This window comes from Pecten maximus, chromosome 16 (assembly GCF_902652985.1).
Source record: "Pecten maximus chromosome 16, xPecMax1.1, whole genome shotgun sequence".
In the NCBI taxonomy this organism is placed as follows: Eukaryota; Metazoa; Mollusca; class Bivalvia; order Pectinida; family Pectinidae; genus Pecten; species Pecten maximus.
In genome coordinates this window covers 17,868,945-17,889,276 of record NC_047030.1, presented here as the reverse complement: position 1 = coordinate 17,889,276, position 20,332 = coordinate 17,868,945, and the positions used below count along the sequence as shown (strand labels likewise).

Genomic DNA, 20,332 nt, shown 5'->3' with positions numbered 1-20,332 from the left:
GAGGTCCCTTCCTTACCCTGTACTGTACAAGACTGTGTCCCAGTATATATAGACAGACAGAGAGGCCCCTTCCTTACCCTGTACTGTACACGACAGTGTCCCAGTATATATAGACAGACAGAGAGGCCCCTTCCTTACCCTGTACTGTACACGACAGTGTCCCAGTATATATAGACAGACAGAGAGGCCCCTTCCTTACCCTGTACTGTACAAGACTGTGTCCCCAGTATATATAGACAGACAGAGAGGCCCCTTCCTTACCCTGTACTGTACAAGACTGTGTCCCCAGTATATATAGACAGACAGAGAGGCCCCTTCCTTACCCTGTACTGTACAAGACTGTGTCCCCAGTATATATAGACAGACAGAGAGGCCCCTTCCTTACCCTGTACTGTACAAAACAGTGTCCCAGTATATATAGACAGACAGAGAGGCCCCTTCCTTACTCTGTACTGTACAAGACTGTGTCCCAGTATATATAGACAGACAGAGAGGTCCCTTCCTTACCCTGTACTGTACACGACAGTGTCCCAGTATATATAGACAGACAGAGAGGCCCCTTCCTTACCCTGTACTGTACAAGACTGTGTCCCCAGTATATATAGACAGACAGAGAGGCCCCTTCCTTACCCTGTACTGTACAAGACAGTGTCTTAGTATATATAGACAGACAGAGAGGCCCCTTCCTTACCCTGTACTGTACAAGACTGTGTCTTAGTATATATAGACAGACAGAGAGGCCCCTTCCTTACCCTGTACTGTACAAGACTGTGTCCCCAGTATAGACAGACAGAGAGGCCCCTTCCTTACCCTGTACTGTACAAGACTGTGTCCCCAGTATATATAGACAGACAGAGAGGCCCCTTCCTTACCCTGTACTGTACAAGACTGTGTCCCAGTATACATAGACAGACAGAGAGGCCTCTTCCTTACCCTGTACTGTACAAGACTGTGTCCCAGTATATATAGACAGACAGAGAGGCCCCTTCCTTACCCTGTACTGTACAAGACAGTGTCCCCAGTATATATAGACAGACAGAGAGGCCCCTTCCTTACCCTGTACTGTACAAGACTGTGTCCCAGTTTATATAGACAGACAGAGAGGCCCCTTCCTTACCCTGTACTGTACAAGACTGTGTCCCCAGTATATATAGACAGACAGAGAGACCCCTTCCTTACCCTGTACTGTACAAGACTGTGTCCCCAGTATATATAGACAGACAGAGAGGCCCCTTCCTTACCCTGTACTGTACAAGACTGTGTCCCAGTATATATAGACAGACAGAGAGGCCCCTTCCTTACCCTGTACTGTACAAGACTGTGTCCCCAGTATATATAGACAGACAGAGAGGTCTCTTCCTTACCCTATACTGTACAAGACCGTGTTCCCCGTAGACATAGTCAGACAGGCCAACAGCCTTGAGGAGATATTGGTCAGCAACACGTCCTTGTTTTCCCGTCTTATTGGCCCATTTACTAAGAGCTTGTGTGATCAGCTGAGAGGGAGTGCTTTCTATGGATTCCTTCATCATGAAGGATATTTGATTCTGTACAAATCAAAAAAAAATTTGATAGAACATCAACATACATTATGATGTACATACACTGTTACAACCAATTTCACTAACAGTACTAAAAAATCTCTTGAGAAACAGTATGTTCATACACATTAAACACATACAATGTTATACTGTAAACGTGATAATTTATGCGAGGAGGAAATCTGTGCTAATTACGTGCAGAATCCTTTTGATCGCAAAAATTTCCCGATGCGTATTATTTTGATATCAGTTTGCGTAATCTCGAACTACAAAAAAAGGTGGATAGTTCGCAAAAAGTACTCCCCAGCATATATTTTACATATCAAAATCACAAAATTAAACCCCCCGGAAAATAACCACATTAACAGTATCTGGTGTACCTGCTGATGAAACTTACTTCATTGAAAGTACAAAATGATACTTTATATTAGGTGAGGAGAAATGCAATGACCAGACTGGGACTTCGAACCCAGGAACTCCCAAACTCTAGACGGATGTATTGACCATTTGAGCAACCTTCATGGCCTCTGGTGTTCAACCAAATCCAGTTCCAATAATTATACTGTGATATTTAAAATAATGATAAAAAATGGCTCGATATAATTTCAACAAATTAAAACGTTGCTATGTTGCATATGAGAACTTGGAGATATGACACGATTTACCGTACATGATAGTGAGAAACGTTACCATGGAAATACATTAATGTTGGAATTATTCCTACATAAACAGTGGTTCAGCACATACCCCAGAAGGCTCTTCCACGTACACCGTTAGTACAATGCCCTCCTGAATTATATCTCTTCCATAGTCAGAGAGCCCAGCGTTGGTCAGACGGATAGGATACTTTGTAACAAACGCTTGCCAGCCCTGTCAACATAAATATCTTGTATTAAAAAAATACATGTCATTTCTGTAAAATACAACCTTCATTCACAAAATGTAAGTAAGATTTGTCAAGGACAATATATATAGTTGTACTGTTTTATGGTTCATTGACAAATTGAGACATTTAGGGCCTAAACAATCAAATACTTTTTTTTCAAGTTTAAGCTGAAAATACTGACAATGGTCACAAATTTGATCCCAGATGGAGACACACAAATCCCTGTGACAAAAGGAAATGGGCAGACTCACACAGATATACCCAAAACATCCTCAGGAGTAAATACAGTACATTATTTGTGATATTATATTTACCTGCAACATTTTTCCAAAGCTAGTGAAGTTTGACCTTTGACCCCTTTTATCCTGACCAATAGCCACTTAATCTAACCAGATGTTAACTTGAGATCAAGATACTTCGGTGTTCATATATAGAAATTTAATCTGTCAATGGGTTTAACAGATATCTTAACACAAACTTGTTTATTTCACAAGTGGTCAATATGTAGTGACAATGTTCATGATGACATTTTGTCTGACACCACTGTATTACAAATGTAATTTATACATGTATTTTTGATGTCAAGAAAATCTGTGCTACATCATGATGTTCTGGCTATTAAAAACCCTGATTAACTTTCAACAATTTAATATGTAGGTAGGTTGTATAAAAGGTAAATATCTTTATGTTAAAATACATTTGATTAAAATGTTGGGAATCAACTCTTTTCTCTTAGAAATAATAAATCATGCTGCTGAAATAAATAGATGTTTTCTTGATTTCCATGAACTATTAACGTTTTTTTCTCTAAAAACAGTTGCCCATTCTTGTGACTTCACAAATTTGAAATGCAATAACACTGTTAAAAGTTGAATATCAGATTACAATATTTAAACATTAACTGGAAAGTTATTATCCTATAATTCTCACAGGACTACAGACATTTAATCAATCATAATGTGTAGCAATTTAATGCCTAACTAAATGGTTTTCCATGATCCTTACATACCGTTGGATCCTCGTTTCTCTCGTAAGTGGCTTCAATGCCAACAGTCTGCATTCTTGATCTGAAGTCTGCTACCTCGGTAGCTTGCTGTGCTTCAATGACCTGCATTGCTGAAAGAGAAGTAATGGCATTTAAACAAGTTTGATATTTTACATAATTTCTTATTCCGCAGTAACTCATTAATTAACTCATTCTCTCACTTATCACCTTAATGTGTATTTTCTCGATCCCCAAAATGCAGATAAATATTATCTTTATTACTAACAGAAGGTTTACAATGTTTACTTGAACATTTAAATAGGTCAAGACAAATTTGAGAGGTTTGTATGCATTACCATGTTTAAGATGTCTGGATTTGGTTTGGTTTATTATGTTTAACGTCGTATTAACAGCCAGGGTCATTTAAGGACATGTCAGGTTTTAGAGGCGGGGGAAAGCCGGAGTACCCGGAGTAAAACCAACGGCCTACAGTCAGTACCAAGCAACTGCCCCACTTGGGTTTCGAACTCGCAACCCAGAGGTGGAGGGCTAGTGACAAAGTGTCCGGACACCTTAACTACTCAGCCACCGCGGCCCCTAGAAGTCTGGAAACTTTTACAAAGCCTTACAAAAATGATCTCATTAATTAAGGATTAACTGAAATATATTTTTATGTTATGGAGATAAAAAAAACAACATAAAAGTGTACTGTAAATAAAAACATAAATTTGTGTGATATAGCTCCATAACATTAAAAACTGTATTCAAGTTTATCTGTATAATTGATTCAGTATAATACATACTCCCGATGGGAATACACTTTAATTGACGAACTCTTTTCTATTAGAAATAATAAATCATGCTGCTGTATCAGCCAGTCAAAAGCGATGTTACAAATGGCCATGTCATTTTCTTTTTATGTTTTGTTTTATGTTTTGTTCTGATCTTAAGGCAATGAAAGTGCTTGTTACAAGATTAAATTATCACCAGAAAAGAAAAGAAAGATGTCTTAGCGGTGATTGTTTTTTATATGTTAGGGTTCAATCAAAAGACTAAATATCAAAAGACTTCAAAATCAAAAGCAAATACCAAGGCTGTAGAGATATTGCTAAAGAAATATGAAGTAGAAAGCAGTCAGAAAGATACACTAGACTTTGTGACCATCTGGGCAATAAACAAGGTTCTTCTGGCAGAAGAACGGACATTAAGATTCCAAATGAACCTCAAACATACCTTTAGGCCCTATCAGTTGACTTTTTTGTCGATCCAAAGTTCGTTTCGGGTCATCAGATTGCTTCTTTATGACCTTGAGAAACTTCACAGAAGGTCGGAGATCATTCAAGCTGAAGTCTTCATCTGTTACCTCATCCTAAAATAAACAGTAATCATCTAGATTTTCTTTCTATGTACATGTATAACTGAGTGATTTTCTCAGAAAATAAATGGAAGGCATTAGCAGACATTATAGAAATACCACAAATAATCTATCTCAATTTCAGCACTATTTTATCTTATAGCAAAGAAAACTAACAAAACTAAAACTATACATAGAAAGTCATACTGACTGTCCTCGGTCAATTTTTTTTCAGGTTAATAAACCATGAATCAACCTTACCAAAAGCCTATAATTGTACAATACCTTTTGTCCCATGCTGTTGATGAAGATGAAAGAGTATGACTGATGTTGGCTGATGGCACTAAACAGTGGGTAGCCCTCAGCTTCCTTCCATAGTCTCTGAAGCATTGAAAGAATCAGTCAATTAGCGGTATGGTATACTACTAAATGTCTAAAACCTTATTTACCCTGTAATAAGTCAAAGGAGTCAACACTCTGACACGAGTAGTATGTCTAAAACCTTATTTACCCTGTAAAAAGTCAAGGGGCAAACATTCCGACACCAGTAGCATGTCTAAAACCTTATTTACTCTGTAATAAGTCGAGGGAGCCAACACTCTGACATCAGTAGTATGTCTAAAACCTTATTTACCATGTAATAAGTCAAGGGGGCCAACACTCTGACACCAGTAGTATGTCTTAAACCTTATTTACTCTGTAATAAGTCGAGGGAGCCAACACTCTGACATCAGTAGTATGTCTAAAACCTTATTTACCCTGTAATAAGTCAAGGGGGCCAACATTCTGACACCAGTAGTATGTCTAAAACCTTATTTATACCATAATAAGTCAAGGGGGCCAACACTCTGACACGAGTAGTATGTCTAAAACCTTATTTACCCTGTAATAAGTCAAGGGGGACAACACTCTGACACCAGTAGTATGTCTAAAACCTTATTTATACCGTAATAAGTCAAGGGGGCCAACACTCTGACATGAGTAGTATGTCTAAAACCTTATTTACCATGTAATAAGTCAAGGGGGCCAACATTCTGACACCAGTAGTATGTTTAAAACCTTATTTACCCTGTAATAAGTCGAGGGAGCCAACACTCTGACACCAGTAGTATGTCTAAAACCTTATTTACCCTGTAATAAGTCGAGGGAGCCAACACTCTGACACCAGTAGTATGTCTAAAACCTTATTTACCCTGTAATAAGTCGAGGGGGCCAACACTCTGACACCAGTAGTATGTCTAAAACCTTATTTACCCTGTAATAAGTCAAGGGGGCCAACACTCTGACACCAGTAGTATGTCTAAAACCTTATTTACCCTGTAATAAGTCGAGGGAGCCAACACTCTGACACCAGTAGTATGTCTAAAACCTTATTTACCCTGTAATAAGTCAAGGGGGCCAACACTCTGACACCAGTAGTATGTCTAAAACCTTATTTACCCTGTAATAAGTCAAGGGGGCCAACACTCTGACACCAGTAGTATGTCTAAAACCTTATTTACCCTGTAATAAGTCAAGGGGGCCAACACTCTGACACCAGTAGTATGTCTAAAACCTTATTTACCCTGTAATAAGTCAAGGGGGCCAACACTCTGACACCAGTAGTATGTCTAAAACCTTATTTACCCTGTAATAAGTCGAGGGAGCCAACACTCTGACACCAGTAGTATGTCTAAAACCTTATTTACCCTGTTATAAGTCAAGGGGGCCAACACTCTGACACCAGTAGTATGTCTAAAACCTTATTTACCCTGTAATAAGTCAAGGGGGCCAACACTCTGATACCAGTAGTATGTCTAAAACCTTATTTACCCTGTAATAAGTCAAGGGGGCCAACACTCTGACACCAGTAGTATGTCTAAAACCTTATTTACCCTGTAATAAGTTGAGGGGGCCAACACTCTGACACCAGTAGTATGTCTAAAACCTTATTTACCCTGTAATAAGTCAAGGGGGCCAACACTCTGACACAAGTAGTATGTTTAAAACCTTATTTACCCTGTAATAAGTCGAGGGAGCCAACACTCTGACACCAGTAGTATGTCTAAAACCTTATTTACCCTGTAATAAGTCAAGGGGGCCAACACTCTGACACCAGTAGTATGTCTAAAACCTTATTTACCCTGTAATAAGTCGAGGGAGCCAACAATCTGACACCAGTAGTATGTCTAAAACCTTATTTACCCTGTAATAAGTCGAGGGGGCCAACACTCTGACACCAGTAGTATGTCTAAAACCTTATTTACCCTGTAATAAGTCAAGGGGGCCAACACTCTGACACCAGTAGTATGTCTAAAACCTTATTTACCCTGTAATAAGTCGAGGGAGCCAACACTCTGACACCAGTAGTATGTCTAAAACCTTATTTACCCTGTAATAAGTCAAGGGGGCCAACACTCTGACACAAGTAGTATGTTTAAAACCTTATTTACCCTGTAATAAGTCGAGGGAGCCAACACTCTGACACCAGTAGTATGTCTAAAACCTTATTTACCCTGTAATAAGTCAAGGGGGCCAACACTCTGACACCAGTAGTATGTCTAAAACCTTATTTACCCTGTAATAAGTCGAGGGAACCAACAATCTGACACCAGTAGTATGTCTAAAACCTTATTTACCCTGTAATAAGTCGAGGGGGCCAACACTCTGACACCAGTAGTATGTCTAAAACCTTATTTACCCTGTAATAAGTCAAGGGGGCCAACACTCTGACACCAGTAGTATGTCTAAAACCTTATTTACCCTGTAATAAGTCAAGGGGGCCAACACTCTGACACAAGTAGTATGTCTAAAACCTTATTTACCCTGTAATAAGTCAAGGGGGCCAACACTATGACACCAGTAGTATGTCTAAAACCTTATTTACCCTGTAATAAGTTGAGGGAGCCAACACTCTGACACCAGTAGTATGTCTAAAACCTTATTTACCCTGTAATAAGTCAAGGGGGCCAACACTCTGACACAAGTAGTATGTTTAAAACCTTATTTACCCTGTAATAAGTCGAGGGAGCCAACACTCTGACACCAGTAGTATGTCTAAAACCTTATTTACCCTGTAATAAGTCAAGGGGGCCAACACTCTGACACCAGTAGTATGTCTAAAACCTTATTTACCCTGTAATAAGTCGTGGGAGCCAACACTCTGACACCAGTAGTATGTCTAAAACCTTATTTACCCTGTAATAAGTCAAGGGGGCCAACACTCTGACACAAGTAGTATGTTTAAAACCTTATTTACTCTGTAATAAGTCGAGGGAGCCAACACTCTGACACCAGTAGTATGTCTAAAACCTTATTTACTCTGTAATAAGTCGAGGGAGCCAACACTCTGACACCAGTAGTATGTCTAAAACCTTATTTACCCTGTAATAAGTCAAGGGGGGCCAACACTCTGACACCAGTAGTATGTCTAAAACCTTATTTACCCTGTAATAAGTCAAGGGGGCCAACACTCTGATACCAGTAGTATGTCTAAAACCTTATTTACCCTGTAATAAGTCAAGGTATGTCTAAAACCTTATTTACTCTGTAATAAGTCGAGGGAGCCAACACTCTGACACCAGTAGTATGTCTAAAACCTTATTTACCCTGTTATAAGTCAAGGGGGCCAACACTCTGACACCAGTAGTATGTCTAAAACCTTATTTACCCTGTAATAAGTCAAGGGGGCCAACACTCTGATACCAGTAGTATGTCTAAAACCTTATTTACCCTGTAATAAGTCAAGGGGGCCAACACTCTGACACCAGTAGTATGTCTAAAACCTTATTTACCCTGTAATAAGTCAAGGGGGCCAACACTCTGACACAAGTAGTATGTCTAAAACCTTATTTACCCTGTAATAAGTCAAGGGGGCCAACACTCTGACACCAGTAGTATGTCTAAAACCTTATTTACCCTGTAATAAGTCAAGGGGGCCAACACTCTGACACCAGTAGTATGTCTAAAACCTTATTTACCCTGTTATAAGTCGAGGGGGCCAACACTCTGACACCAGTAGTATGTCTAAAACCTTATTTACCCTGTAATAAGTCGAGGGAGCCAACACTCTGACACCAGTAGTATGTCTAAAACCTTATTTACCCTGTAATAAGTCAAGGGGGCCAACACTCTGATACCAGTAGTATGTCTAAAACCTTATTTACCCTGTAATAAGTCAAGGGGGCCAACACTCTGACACCAGTAGTATGTCTAAAACCTTATTTACCCTGTAATAAGTCAAGGGGGCCAACACTCTGACACAAGTAGTATGTCTAAAACCTTATTTACCCTGTAATAAGTTGAGGGAGCCAACACTCTGACACCAGTAGTATGTCTAAAACCTTATTTACCCTGTAATAAGTCAAGGGGGCCAACACTCTGACACCAGTAGTATGTCTAAAACCTTATTTACCCTGTAATAAGTCAAGGGGGCCAACACTCTGACACCAGTAGTATGTCTAAAACCTTATTTACCCTGTAATAAGTCGAGGGAGCCAACAATCTGACACCAGTAGTATGTCTAAAACCTTATTTACCCTGTAATAAGTCGAGGGGGCCAACACTCTGACACCAGTAGTATGTCTAAAACCTTATTTACCCTGTAATAAGTCAAGGGGGCCAACACTCTGACACCAGTAGTATGTCTAAAACCTTATTTACCCTGTAATAAGTCAAGGGGGCCAACACTCTGACACCAGTAGTATGTCTAAAACCTTATTTACCCTGTAATAAGTCAAGGGGGCCAACACTCTGACATGAGTAGTATGTCTAAAACCTTATTTACTCTGTAATAAGTCAAGGGGGCCAACACTCTGACATGAGTAGTATGTCTAAAACCTTATTTACCCTGTAATAAGTCAAGGGGGCCAACACTCTGACACCAGTAGTATGTCTAAAACCTTATTTACCCTGTAATAAGTCAAGGGGGCCAACACTCTGACACCAGTAGTATGTCTAAAACCTTATTTACCCTGTAATAAGTCGAGGGAGCCAACAATCTGACACCAGTAGTATGTCTAAAACCTTATTTACCCTGTAATAAGTCGAGGGGGCCAACACTCTGACACCAGTAGTATGTCTAAAACCTTATTTACCCTGTAATAAGTCAAGGGGGCCAACACTCTGACACCAGTAGTATGTCTAAAACCTTATTTACCCTGTAATAAGTCAAGGGGGCCAACACTCTGACACCAGTAGTATGTCTAAAACCTTATTTACCCTGTAATAAGTCAAGGGGGCCAACACTCTGACATGAGTAGTATGTCTAAAACCTTATTTACTCTGTAATAAGTCAAGGGGGCCAACACTCTGACATGAGTAGTATGTCTAAAACCTTATTTACCCTGTAATAAGTCAAGGGGGCCAACACTCTGACACCAGTAGTATGTCTAAAACCTTATTTACCCTGTAATAAGTCAAGGGGGTCAACACCCTGACACCAGTAGTATGCCAAAAACTTGTCATCATTTTTGACTGAAATTCAATGTACATTGCAGGAATAACAGAAACATAATATAAATACATTCACTGTAACCAACAAGGATATTTAACCAAGACGTTCCACCAGTACCTTATGTTGTGGAGTCGAGAAAACATCATTTGTGATGACTCAATCAAGCATCGACTCATTAAAGATATAATTCAGTGATGATTCAATCAAGTATTGACTCATTAAAAATATAATTCAGTGATATGACTAAATCAAGCATTGAGTCATTAAAAATAGCATTCAGTGTTGATTCATAAGTATTTGTTCACTAACCCATGAAACTACACATTATTATTCACCATGGACTTGAGAATGTATTATTCGTAAATTCAGCCTCTACAAAAAGAATTATACATTTACCCTTTTCACTATATCTAGTGATTCATAAAAGTTGACCTTCAGTGGAATAAAGATTCCATTTGGCATGAGAAAGTCCATTTCCACACATTCGTCAGTGCTGACCTCTGACACAATGTCAAGGTCAGGCACGACTACAATAGGCGGCATGACTGGGTCCTAGGGTTGTAGCTCCATCACTCCAACATTCTGAAACAGAGATAGCTGATGTATAAAAATAAGCACTGTTCAATGCTACAATTTACATTTTCTGTGCATCCTTCTATTGTGATGTATAATAGATCAGGAATATGGGTTATAGGACCATAACATCATCTAACCATGTGACCACTAATTACAAGTATGGCGTCACCTACATTGTGACAACACTCGGATATGCTGCATGATGTATATATACATTCCAGGAACTATTCAAACTGATATTGGGAGAGGAAAATGAAGGAAACTAAAGTACACTCTATAAAGTTATAGTGTTATCGGGTTTGGTTTTGTATAATGTCCTATCAACAGCCAGGGTCATTTGAGGATGTGCCAGGTTTTTGAGTTATAAGGTCCGTGTACTCTTGTAGAAACAGATCATCATTAACAATGATCTAACACATCCATGACTTAAAACTTAAACCAATTGATGTATACAATATACACAAACATATATCAAACATATGCAAATGTAATCAGAGACATGTTTACTGCCCCCATAGTAGGGAAATATTAAGCTTTAATTGTTTCTTGTTGAGAGAAACATTATTTCCTGAGAAATGAAGCCTTATTATGTATGTACCATTCAATGAGGAAACTTCATTGTTTATTTGAATATACCATTGTATATACATATAACTTATCAGAGGGGTAAATAATAATTTCCTTATTTCTAATAATAAACACTTAACTGAAAACTAAATTAAATCTATATCGTAAATTTATGCACAAAAAAGTACCTTCCTAATTAAAAAATTTCTTTTATTTCTTAAAATATTCCTTAAAATCACCTACATTAGTTATACACTGCTAGAAAAGCCTAAAAATACACACACACACCTCCCCCCTCTACTTCATCATACCACATTTTATGTTTTAATAACTGTTTATACTCACCTAAATGTGATAATGATATTTCTTTTGAACAAAGAATGAGGACAGATTTCTCTGTATGGCCAACCGAAATAACGCCGTTAATTGTAAAGTGTTATCAGACCAATGTATGTGTTTACAAGGATGTTCAATGGGGTCCACCAGTGATAATAGCCGGATGTTGTGTGGTGGTCTGGTACATAGAGACTTTACAAACATGTACTTAAAACTAACATTTACATATATACACAATAACAACACACAACTTATCCACACATGTACTTCCTACATACATTTCTCCCGTATATATTCTAGTAGTAAACAGGGCATCCAGTTGACCTTTGACTTTTAGCAATATCAGAAGTCAAATCATCATTTCTCAGAAATCTGAAGGGTCAAAACATATGACAAATAGACATGCTTCTTCAAACTCAAGAGTCAAATCTGATTTTGGGGAATCAAAAACATACTCTCAACGGTCTAATGAATGTCCTGAATATAATTTGTTTTTGTCTAGTAGTTTAGTAGTTTTTGGTTCAGGATACATTAAAATGTAATGAGGTATCGATCAACTACAATTTCATATTTGAATGACAACAAGGATATAAAGTATTAAAGACACAACGTATATACATTTAAACATTTTTGTTAAAGATGAATTAATTTACAATATATTCTTTAACTTGTTCAATAGAATGCAAATTCCATTCAATAATTTTTGTAACAACCTCAAGTACCACTCCTTTTAACTTTGATTAGATTTCCCCGATGACATAACGGTATATATTTATTTCTAGAAAGATTGATCATTTTTATATCCTCTTACGGTATATATCACAGGGACTTGGCATCTATTCCTGAACCACAGTTCAAATATATAAATGTACATGTGTTATGAATGAGGGATGGAAATTTGTACCAAGTCCCTGTGGTTTATATCTATATATATATGTCCGTGGGTGTTATAACCAAATCACATAGTCTATCATTTTTATCTATGTTTCATATATTTATTGCTGATTTCTTAGGATTCATGGCGTTTTACAATTAAATATCATTATTCAAGTTTGCGATCGACAACAGGCTAACTGTAATGTTGGTGCCTTTGACGACGTTAGTTCTGTCAAATTATAAAAATTGCTCTTTCAATGGATGTAAATAATTATTGTTCCAAAAATAAAAGTAATAAGCTGTCATAGTAAAAAAAAAATAAAAATGTCCGTGGGGAGGTTGCATACATCCAAATTTCCAAGCCTCATAAAAAGAACATTTAACCTCCATTTGACAAACAGCTAAAAAACTGACATATATCAAACTGCTAGTATTCTTTACCCCCATGTATCATAAGTACCCTTTCCACAGCCAGGGGTATTTTAACTTTAGTAGTTTTTGGTGGTGGGGTAGGATTTAGGTAACTATTTAAAAAAAAAGATATAACTATTATGCATTTATACACTACGGTCATCGGAAGAATATATACATATCTCCTGTAATATTTCAGAAGGGTACTATAAATGTCCTCACTCTATATACCATCATAAATAATTTGCTATAAGCTTATAGGTTTCAGTTGTCCCCATCTTGGAAAATAAGGTTCAAAATTAACTCTTCATAACTAGCAAAATGCCAATTAAACTGGATATGTTTGTTAAAATTTTGTCTACCCACAAATTTTTGCTAGTATGTTTTCCTCAACAATCTGTTCATATACATAATACACGAGCATAGAAAGTGAAAATAAGAGTTGAAAATAGATACCAACATTAGAATTATGATTTTATGACAAATGAAATCTTTCCGATATAAGTGGTGATGATTCCTTTATTTTCTCTTCTTGACTTTGTATTAAAGTAAATGAAAACACTGCTTTAAGTTTGCTAGTTCAAAATTTCATTTTGCTAGTTTAAATTTTAGGCACTTGCAATAAATTGCTAGTGATGGAAAAAGTTATTTTCAACTCCTGGAAAACATCACATGTCTATGCGATGCTACTTTGAAGATCATGGTCACTCTCATAAATATTTAATTAATACAATTTGTACTGTAATTGTGATCACTGACTATGTAGATATCTATGAGTTATGTTTACCAGCTGTATAATGGAGATATCACATATCTGAGATAACAATTCAGCAGGTAAACACAGACGGGATGTTTTACAATTCAGGAAGACTTCCTCATTGATAGCTATTGTGTGGAGTGTGACCTCATTTGACCTTATAGAGATTGTCATTAATATGATAAACAGGATCATATTTATTCTGTAATAGAGAGATGGGGTGAAGGTGGGGAGGGGGAGGAAAACTGGGGTGGAGGGGGGGGGGTGGAGGGGGTGGAGGGGGAGGAAGACTGGGGTGGAGGGGGGTGGAGGGGGAGGAAGACTGGGGTGGAGGGGGAAGAAGACTGGGGTGGAGGGGGGTGGAGGGGGAGGAAGACTGGGGTGGAGGGGGGTGGAGGGGAAGAAGACTGGGGTGGAGGGGGAGGAAGACTGGGCTGGAGGGGGGGTGGGGGAGGAAGACTGGGGTGGAGGGGGTGGAGGGGGAGGAAGACTGGGGTGGAGGGGGGTGGAGGGGGAGGAAGACTGGGGTGGAGGGGGTGGAGGGGGAGGAAAACTGGGGTGGAGGGGGAAGAAGACTGGGGTGGAGGGGGTGGAGGGGGAGGGGGAGGAAGACTGGGCTGGAGGGGGTGGAGGGGGAGGAAGACTGGGCTGGAGGGGGTGGAGGGGGTGGAGGGGGAGGAAGACTGGGGTGGAGGGGGGTGGAGGGGGAGGAAGACTGGGGTGGAGGGGGGTGGGGGAGGAAGACTGGGGTGGAGGGGGGTGGGGAGGAAGACTGGGGTGGAGGGGGAAGAAGACTGGGGTGGAGGGGGTGGAGGAGGAGGAAGACTGGGGTGGAGGGGGTGGAGGAGGAGGAAGACTGGGGTGGAGGGGGTGGAGGGGGGGGAGGAAGACTGGGGTGGAGGGGGAGGACTGGGGTGGAGGGGGGTGGGGGAGGAGGGAGGAGGGGAGAGGAAGGGGAGGAAATGGGGTGGGGTGGAGGGGGTGGATGTGGGGGGGGGGGAGGAATTGGGATGGGGGGGAGGGGAAGGAAGTAGGGTGAAGGGGGGGATGAAGGGGAGAGTGGGTGGGTGTTTGGGGGGGGGGTATAGGGGACACATTTACCGGCATCCATGAGGACAATGGTATAAGATTTGCTTGATTTTTAGCAACAGAAAATTGTGGAATTATTAATTACCAGACCTCAGCTGATATTGTGTGTTAAATATGGTATGACAGTTCTTGTTATTGACCAGGAAATTTACTATACAACACAATGACTGAATGAATTCCACTTGAGATTATATAGAATCTTACTGAAATTTACAAACATGTTTTCCTCAAAATGTTTTGGTTTTTTTTTACAAAATTCTGAGTCACTGAATTAAAATTTACTCAGAAATATAATTTGGTGATATGTAAACAATTTGTGTAAAGCTGTATACAAACCATGGCCAGGGGTCTAAATATAGATTATACCTCTGATAATACTACAATGAAGGTCATCAATTCAAATAGATACACATACATGTACAGTACATGTTTTATCATATTTACATTTTCTGTTTCATGTTAGCTCAATGTAATCTTTATAGTGACAATTAAGTTATTGAAAGTCTGATTAAACTTTACAGTTATCAGTTATTGAAAGTCAGTTATTCAAAGCATGACTAAAATTTGAAGTGACAAGTTATTTTAAGTGTGATTAAGATTTAAATTGACAAGTTATTAACAAAGTCTGATTCAATTTGAAAAACAACTATTGCAAATTTTTTATCATCCTCTTCCTCCAGGATGCATGGTCTGCCTAAAATTTCACATCAAAATCCATCCAGGAAATCTAGACAAACCGCCTTTTAAAGAAAAAGTGGACAGATGGATGCAAATATACCATATGACATCATTTTAGTTCACTGGATGTTTGTATCATAATTAGAGTCATTTGCAGTGTTTTCATAATATATGGATTAGGGGCTTGGTTGAGCTCGTACCATTTCTCATTATAGCTCATGATCAATAGATACATCAGTTACACACGCTCGGCCCTATCGGAATCAATGTCTCTGGGTTAAACTGAGACTCCCAAGCATTTTATCTATCATTTTCATAATACAGTTTTAACGACTGTATACAGTTAATCTATGAAATTATATATATCCAATCAATAATATCAAAGCTGTATCAAATATGTGTATACTAAAAGTAGAAATGACTCATCAAAATTAACAAAACGTTTTTTCAAAATAAAAAAGGCTCCAGGAAATGTTCATTAATCCAGTCAAAAGCTTTGTAAACAACAACAGCCATGTAACAACTAGTACAAATTTTCATCAATAACAGGAAACATGGCAGTCATACTGTGAGAAATATTTTCAGTCAAAATTTTGGGGAAGTGCATGATCATGATGATGAAAGGAGACTCACAACAACACTGGAGTAACTTCACAACAACAAAACTTTTATATCTTATGTTTTAGTATATATGAACTTTGATCTGTATAAAGAGGCAGCTTGTGCTTGCGTTCAGAATAAACTAAGTCAATTGTAAAATGTACAAAGATATTTATGTTCTAACACTGAATAGTTCTCACATATGATACTTAACGTGATCCTGTACATGTGTTTTATTCAGCTAGGGATGGGATTAATAGAATCTTTTAATTATTTTTCTCTTACCCTGTTACCATCCTATGTATCTGATATTGATGTGACATCAATTTAAGATAATGCTGATGTGATCTGATTTTATTGTCAACGTGACATCATTGTTTTGTTGCCGCAACATTATACAATAGTTGAGAACGTGCAACGAGCAAGTGTAGCTTGGGCTAAGAAAATGGCCATGGTAAAGTGACCCCCCCCCCCCCCCCCCCCCTTTCCGGACTTGCATTAAAATCACTTATCTGATACAATATAGCTTTTATTAAAAAGATATGTTGAATGATATATGAAAAACAAGTTAGGATTTTTTTTTTTTTTTTTTTTTTTTTGGAAGGGGGGGTCATTCTACCATGGGGGGGGGGGGGGGGTCATTTTACCATAATGGTATTTTGACCCCGGGGTCATTTCACCATAATGGTATTTTGACCCTGGGGTCATTTCACCATGATTCAAAATACCATGCTACACCGGTAAAATTGTTGATATCCCTGAGAAAACTTGACCTCACACAGGGTAGGTAAAGACATGAGATATGCCGTATGACCCTATTCACAATAGCATAATGCCATAACTTTATGTAGCATAACTATGTCACAAATTGATAAAATCATCAATTTTTGTGCATATTTCATGGGACTTTGATGATGATATTGTGATCGGAAGGTTTCACAACACCTTTTATTGTTACTTTTTTCAGTATGTGAGAAATATAATCAAACATGGACTTGTACAGTGGATAGGGTAGACTGATATCTCAAGCCTCAATTATTTGCTGGTCAGCCAAACTCTTACACCGAGGTTGAGATATTCCTATCCAGAGAACAGACCGATGTTAGATTCTATTAATCTATCATATAGCAAAAATAGCAAAATGCATATTTTTTTTTCCAAAAAATATAAAACTAGAGCTGTAGTTTTTGTGAACAAAACATATGTCTCTCCTTTTCCTTTACTAGGCATTATTTTTGCACTCAATTGACCTTTGACCTTTAGATCAAGTCACAGTGACCCATATCTGCAGTGCCAATGATGGAGCACCGTATTTCGTCAGTGGGTGATGAAGGTATACAGCATTTATGAAGACATCTTTAATTTACATTCATTTGAACAGGAAATTTTCTTTATTCACATGTAACAGAGAGCACAACTGATCAAATTTTAATCACTGCCTCCACAGTCACTACAGGAGGAACCCAGGACCTCTGGCTTACTAGTGTAACGCTCAACCGATTAAGCTAAAGAGTTCTAGCTGTCTTAAGCTGGGTGGTATATTTAGGGGATAGTACGTTGTTTTTCGTGGCTATACTGGTACTGGCGATTAGAATCATGAAAGCGGACTGACCAATCAGAGAGAAGCTTTCAAAGGTGGTCCTTTTTCCACACCCATAATCACGAGAGTTTGATCTGTATGTTGAGAAGCAGTATATTTGGATTGTTGTGAAAGTCCTGTTACCGAAGATTTAAATACATATTTGGATTTACTCTGTATGCATTTCAATCAATATTATAAACGACAGTAATAACAATATTTACTATATTTGTTTAATTCATTCAACAAAATACATTCCATCTGGTACAGTACAATACTCTCTGTTCATGTGTTTGCTACGTGGTTATAATCCTTAAGCCCTACCGTACTCCTGACATTTTTAACAAATAACAGACCTAGAAATAAAAAAATTGTTAGAACAGTAACTTTTGGTGAATATAGAGTATTCTTTCTTAACAGATACATATTGGCAGTTGAATTATGAATTGCAAATTGTCCTGTTAATTTTTTAGAGTTCTGATGAAATATAAGTTGACTTTGTTGAGTGACGTCAGACATCTGAGGGCGAGGTCGTTTATTTTGTTGTTGGGCGCCTTACGAACCAGCTGATTGTGAAGGGGGTTAATTGTTGGTGAACATTTGTTCAGGACGTCGAATCGGACATGATGGTTTCTGATTAACACCAGCTCTAGCTTGGAGAATGTTAGAGTATTGTAATTTTTGTGACTCCGACCTGTCAGCATTAAAATGCTTCAGTGACGACTTGTTACGATGACCTGAAATTCTCATAATAGCCCTTGACTCTACTCCAGCGTGCTACAAAACAGTTATTGATGTAGCCCTAACACAACAGTTGGTGTAGGTGTAATTTAGGGATGCGGCACTGGAAATGGGGCTTGGCTTAATCGCGATGGGCGGGGCTTAACGTGATTGATCATGGTTCTATCGCAGATTAGAACATGGTCTGTATGCAATCAAAACGTGTGTTGCGAACGAATCGTGTTAGAATGCAGCTATAGTATTTACCAGGGTTATACATACTCCCATTTCAAGGAAGAACTTGTCCTGGAGAATCCAGGGATTTCAGCAATGCTTTCACACTTTCACACTAGCAATGCTAAGTATAATCCCCCGAGTCCCTATGTGGGCTCCAAGTTTGTTACAGAGTGAATGATATATTACTTAAATTTAAATCACTGCCTCCATGAGGGAATCTCTGGCTTATTAGTCTAACACTCAAGTGATCAAGCAAGCCAAAAAGAGTTAAGTTCTCTCTGAGTGGTTATATTGAGGCTAGTAATTACTGTCGGTTACATACATGTATATACAAAACATCACCTGTAGAATATTGTTCATGTTTTAACAGGAGCATATTGGTTATAATATATACTGTAACACTGTATTTAATTTATTTGAGTAACTTAACTTGTTCAAAATTCATTTTGTTTTTATATATTTTTCATCTTCCTGTTGTGTGTTCCAAAACAGACCATGGTAAACATTAATCTATTTCCTCGTCCTTGTTCAATTGATAGCAATGAACTACAAATTGTAGTTCAATAACTTTACATGTATATTGAGAAATTAAATTCTGACACATATAACTTAACATCCAAGGATAAAAAATGCCATCAACCACACAACGGCACACTTCGAAAATCAAACTGAAGACAGAAAATACCTATGACGTAAAGTTGTTTGGTGACCGTGTTAGCTTTAGTCATAATTATCATCTCAAATCTGCAGTTGTCTTGTAAATTTAGATTTGGTTATTATTGAAAGCATACAACATTGAAATACATAATCATACGAGTCTATGGGATATAAATCACGTCTATTCTAGAAAGAGATGACAATGACAGAGCAACATACCTTTCCGCCAACTTTGACAGTATATGTTGTCATCTGCGACTATGGACTTTCGTAAACACTTCCGCAATGCAGGAAGTAAGTGAAGTCATTTCTCGTTTATCGATTACTTTTGCCTGAAATAACGGACCTACTTGTAGAAAAATTACGCTTGTGACATAGCATACACAGACAATAGGTAATTATAATTCAGATAATTTCAGTGTTTTGGTCATGTTGACTTGACATAATATGACCAAAGTGACATGTCTAGTCTATATTAAATATCCAGAAATACAGAAGGTGACAGTACCCAAATCGGATCATCGATTCGAAAAATGGCTTTTTATTGCGTGGTCTTTAAACGGGAAATTTTGCGTGTATGACCTTATAATTACCCTTGTGCGAGAAATTTTTAACCGATTTTCGAAGCAGTTATCGACCTGTTTTGCCTGAACGAAGACTTTGAAATGGGCAAGTAGCCGTTGTTTTGGTTCATTGACCACCATGTCGCCGTGCGACGGTCATTCTTTTTGTATTTTAATCCCGTTATATTCCACAAAACACAAACAAAACTTGGAAGTAATATCCCAAATGAGGTTCTGATATCAATTTGAGAAGTTTCCGATTGAAAAATTTACAGTTGATACCTTTTTCGAGCAATGGCACAGGGAGCTATTCATTTCTGCCGCCATGATTGAAACTTGGGACGCTATGCTCATTGCGCATGTCAATCGGGTGGTAGAGAATTTGTGTATCCCGAGCCGAGCCCGAGCTTTTGACCCGAGCCCGAGCTTTGGATATTTTCGTTTTTCTCCTTCATTACTGAATGGATTAAAGTGATTTTTTTCTTC

At 38.3% G+C, this 20,332-nt stretch overlaps 1 protein-coding gene across 1 annotated transcript in view; it reads right to left on the bottom strand.

The window, feature by feature from the left end:
* Positions 1 to 19,593, bottom strand: part of LOC117344680 (phosphatidylinositol 4,5-bisphosphate 3-kinase catalytic subunit beta isoform-like) — a 55,052-nt gene extending 35,459 nt beyond the window's left edge. Inside the window, exons 1-7 of the mRNA XM_033907508.1 lie at positions 19,503 to 19,593; positions 10,597 to 10,782; positions 5,052 to 5,147; positions 4,646 to 4,781; positions 3,437 to 3,543; positions 2,289 to 2,411; positions 1,365 to 1,547 (exon numbers count right to left, since the gene is read on the bottom strand). Of these exons, the coding sequence (XP_033763399.1) occupies positions 1,365 to 1,547; positions 2,289 to 2,411; positions 3,437 to 3,543; positions 4,646 to 4,781; positions 5,052 to 5,147; positions 10,597 to 10,743 (792 nt within the window). The 5' untranslated portion in view covers positions 10,744 to 10,782; positions 19,503 to 19,593. The remainder of the gene's footprint in view (positions 1 to 1,364; positions 1,548 to 2,288; positions 2,412 to 3,436; positions 3,544 to 4,645; positions 4,782 to 5,051; positions 5,148 to 10,596; positions 10,783 to 19,502) is intronic.
* Between the last annotated feature and the right edge of the window lie 739 nt (positions 19,594 to 20,332).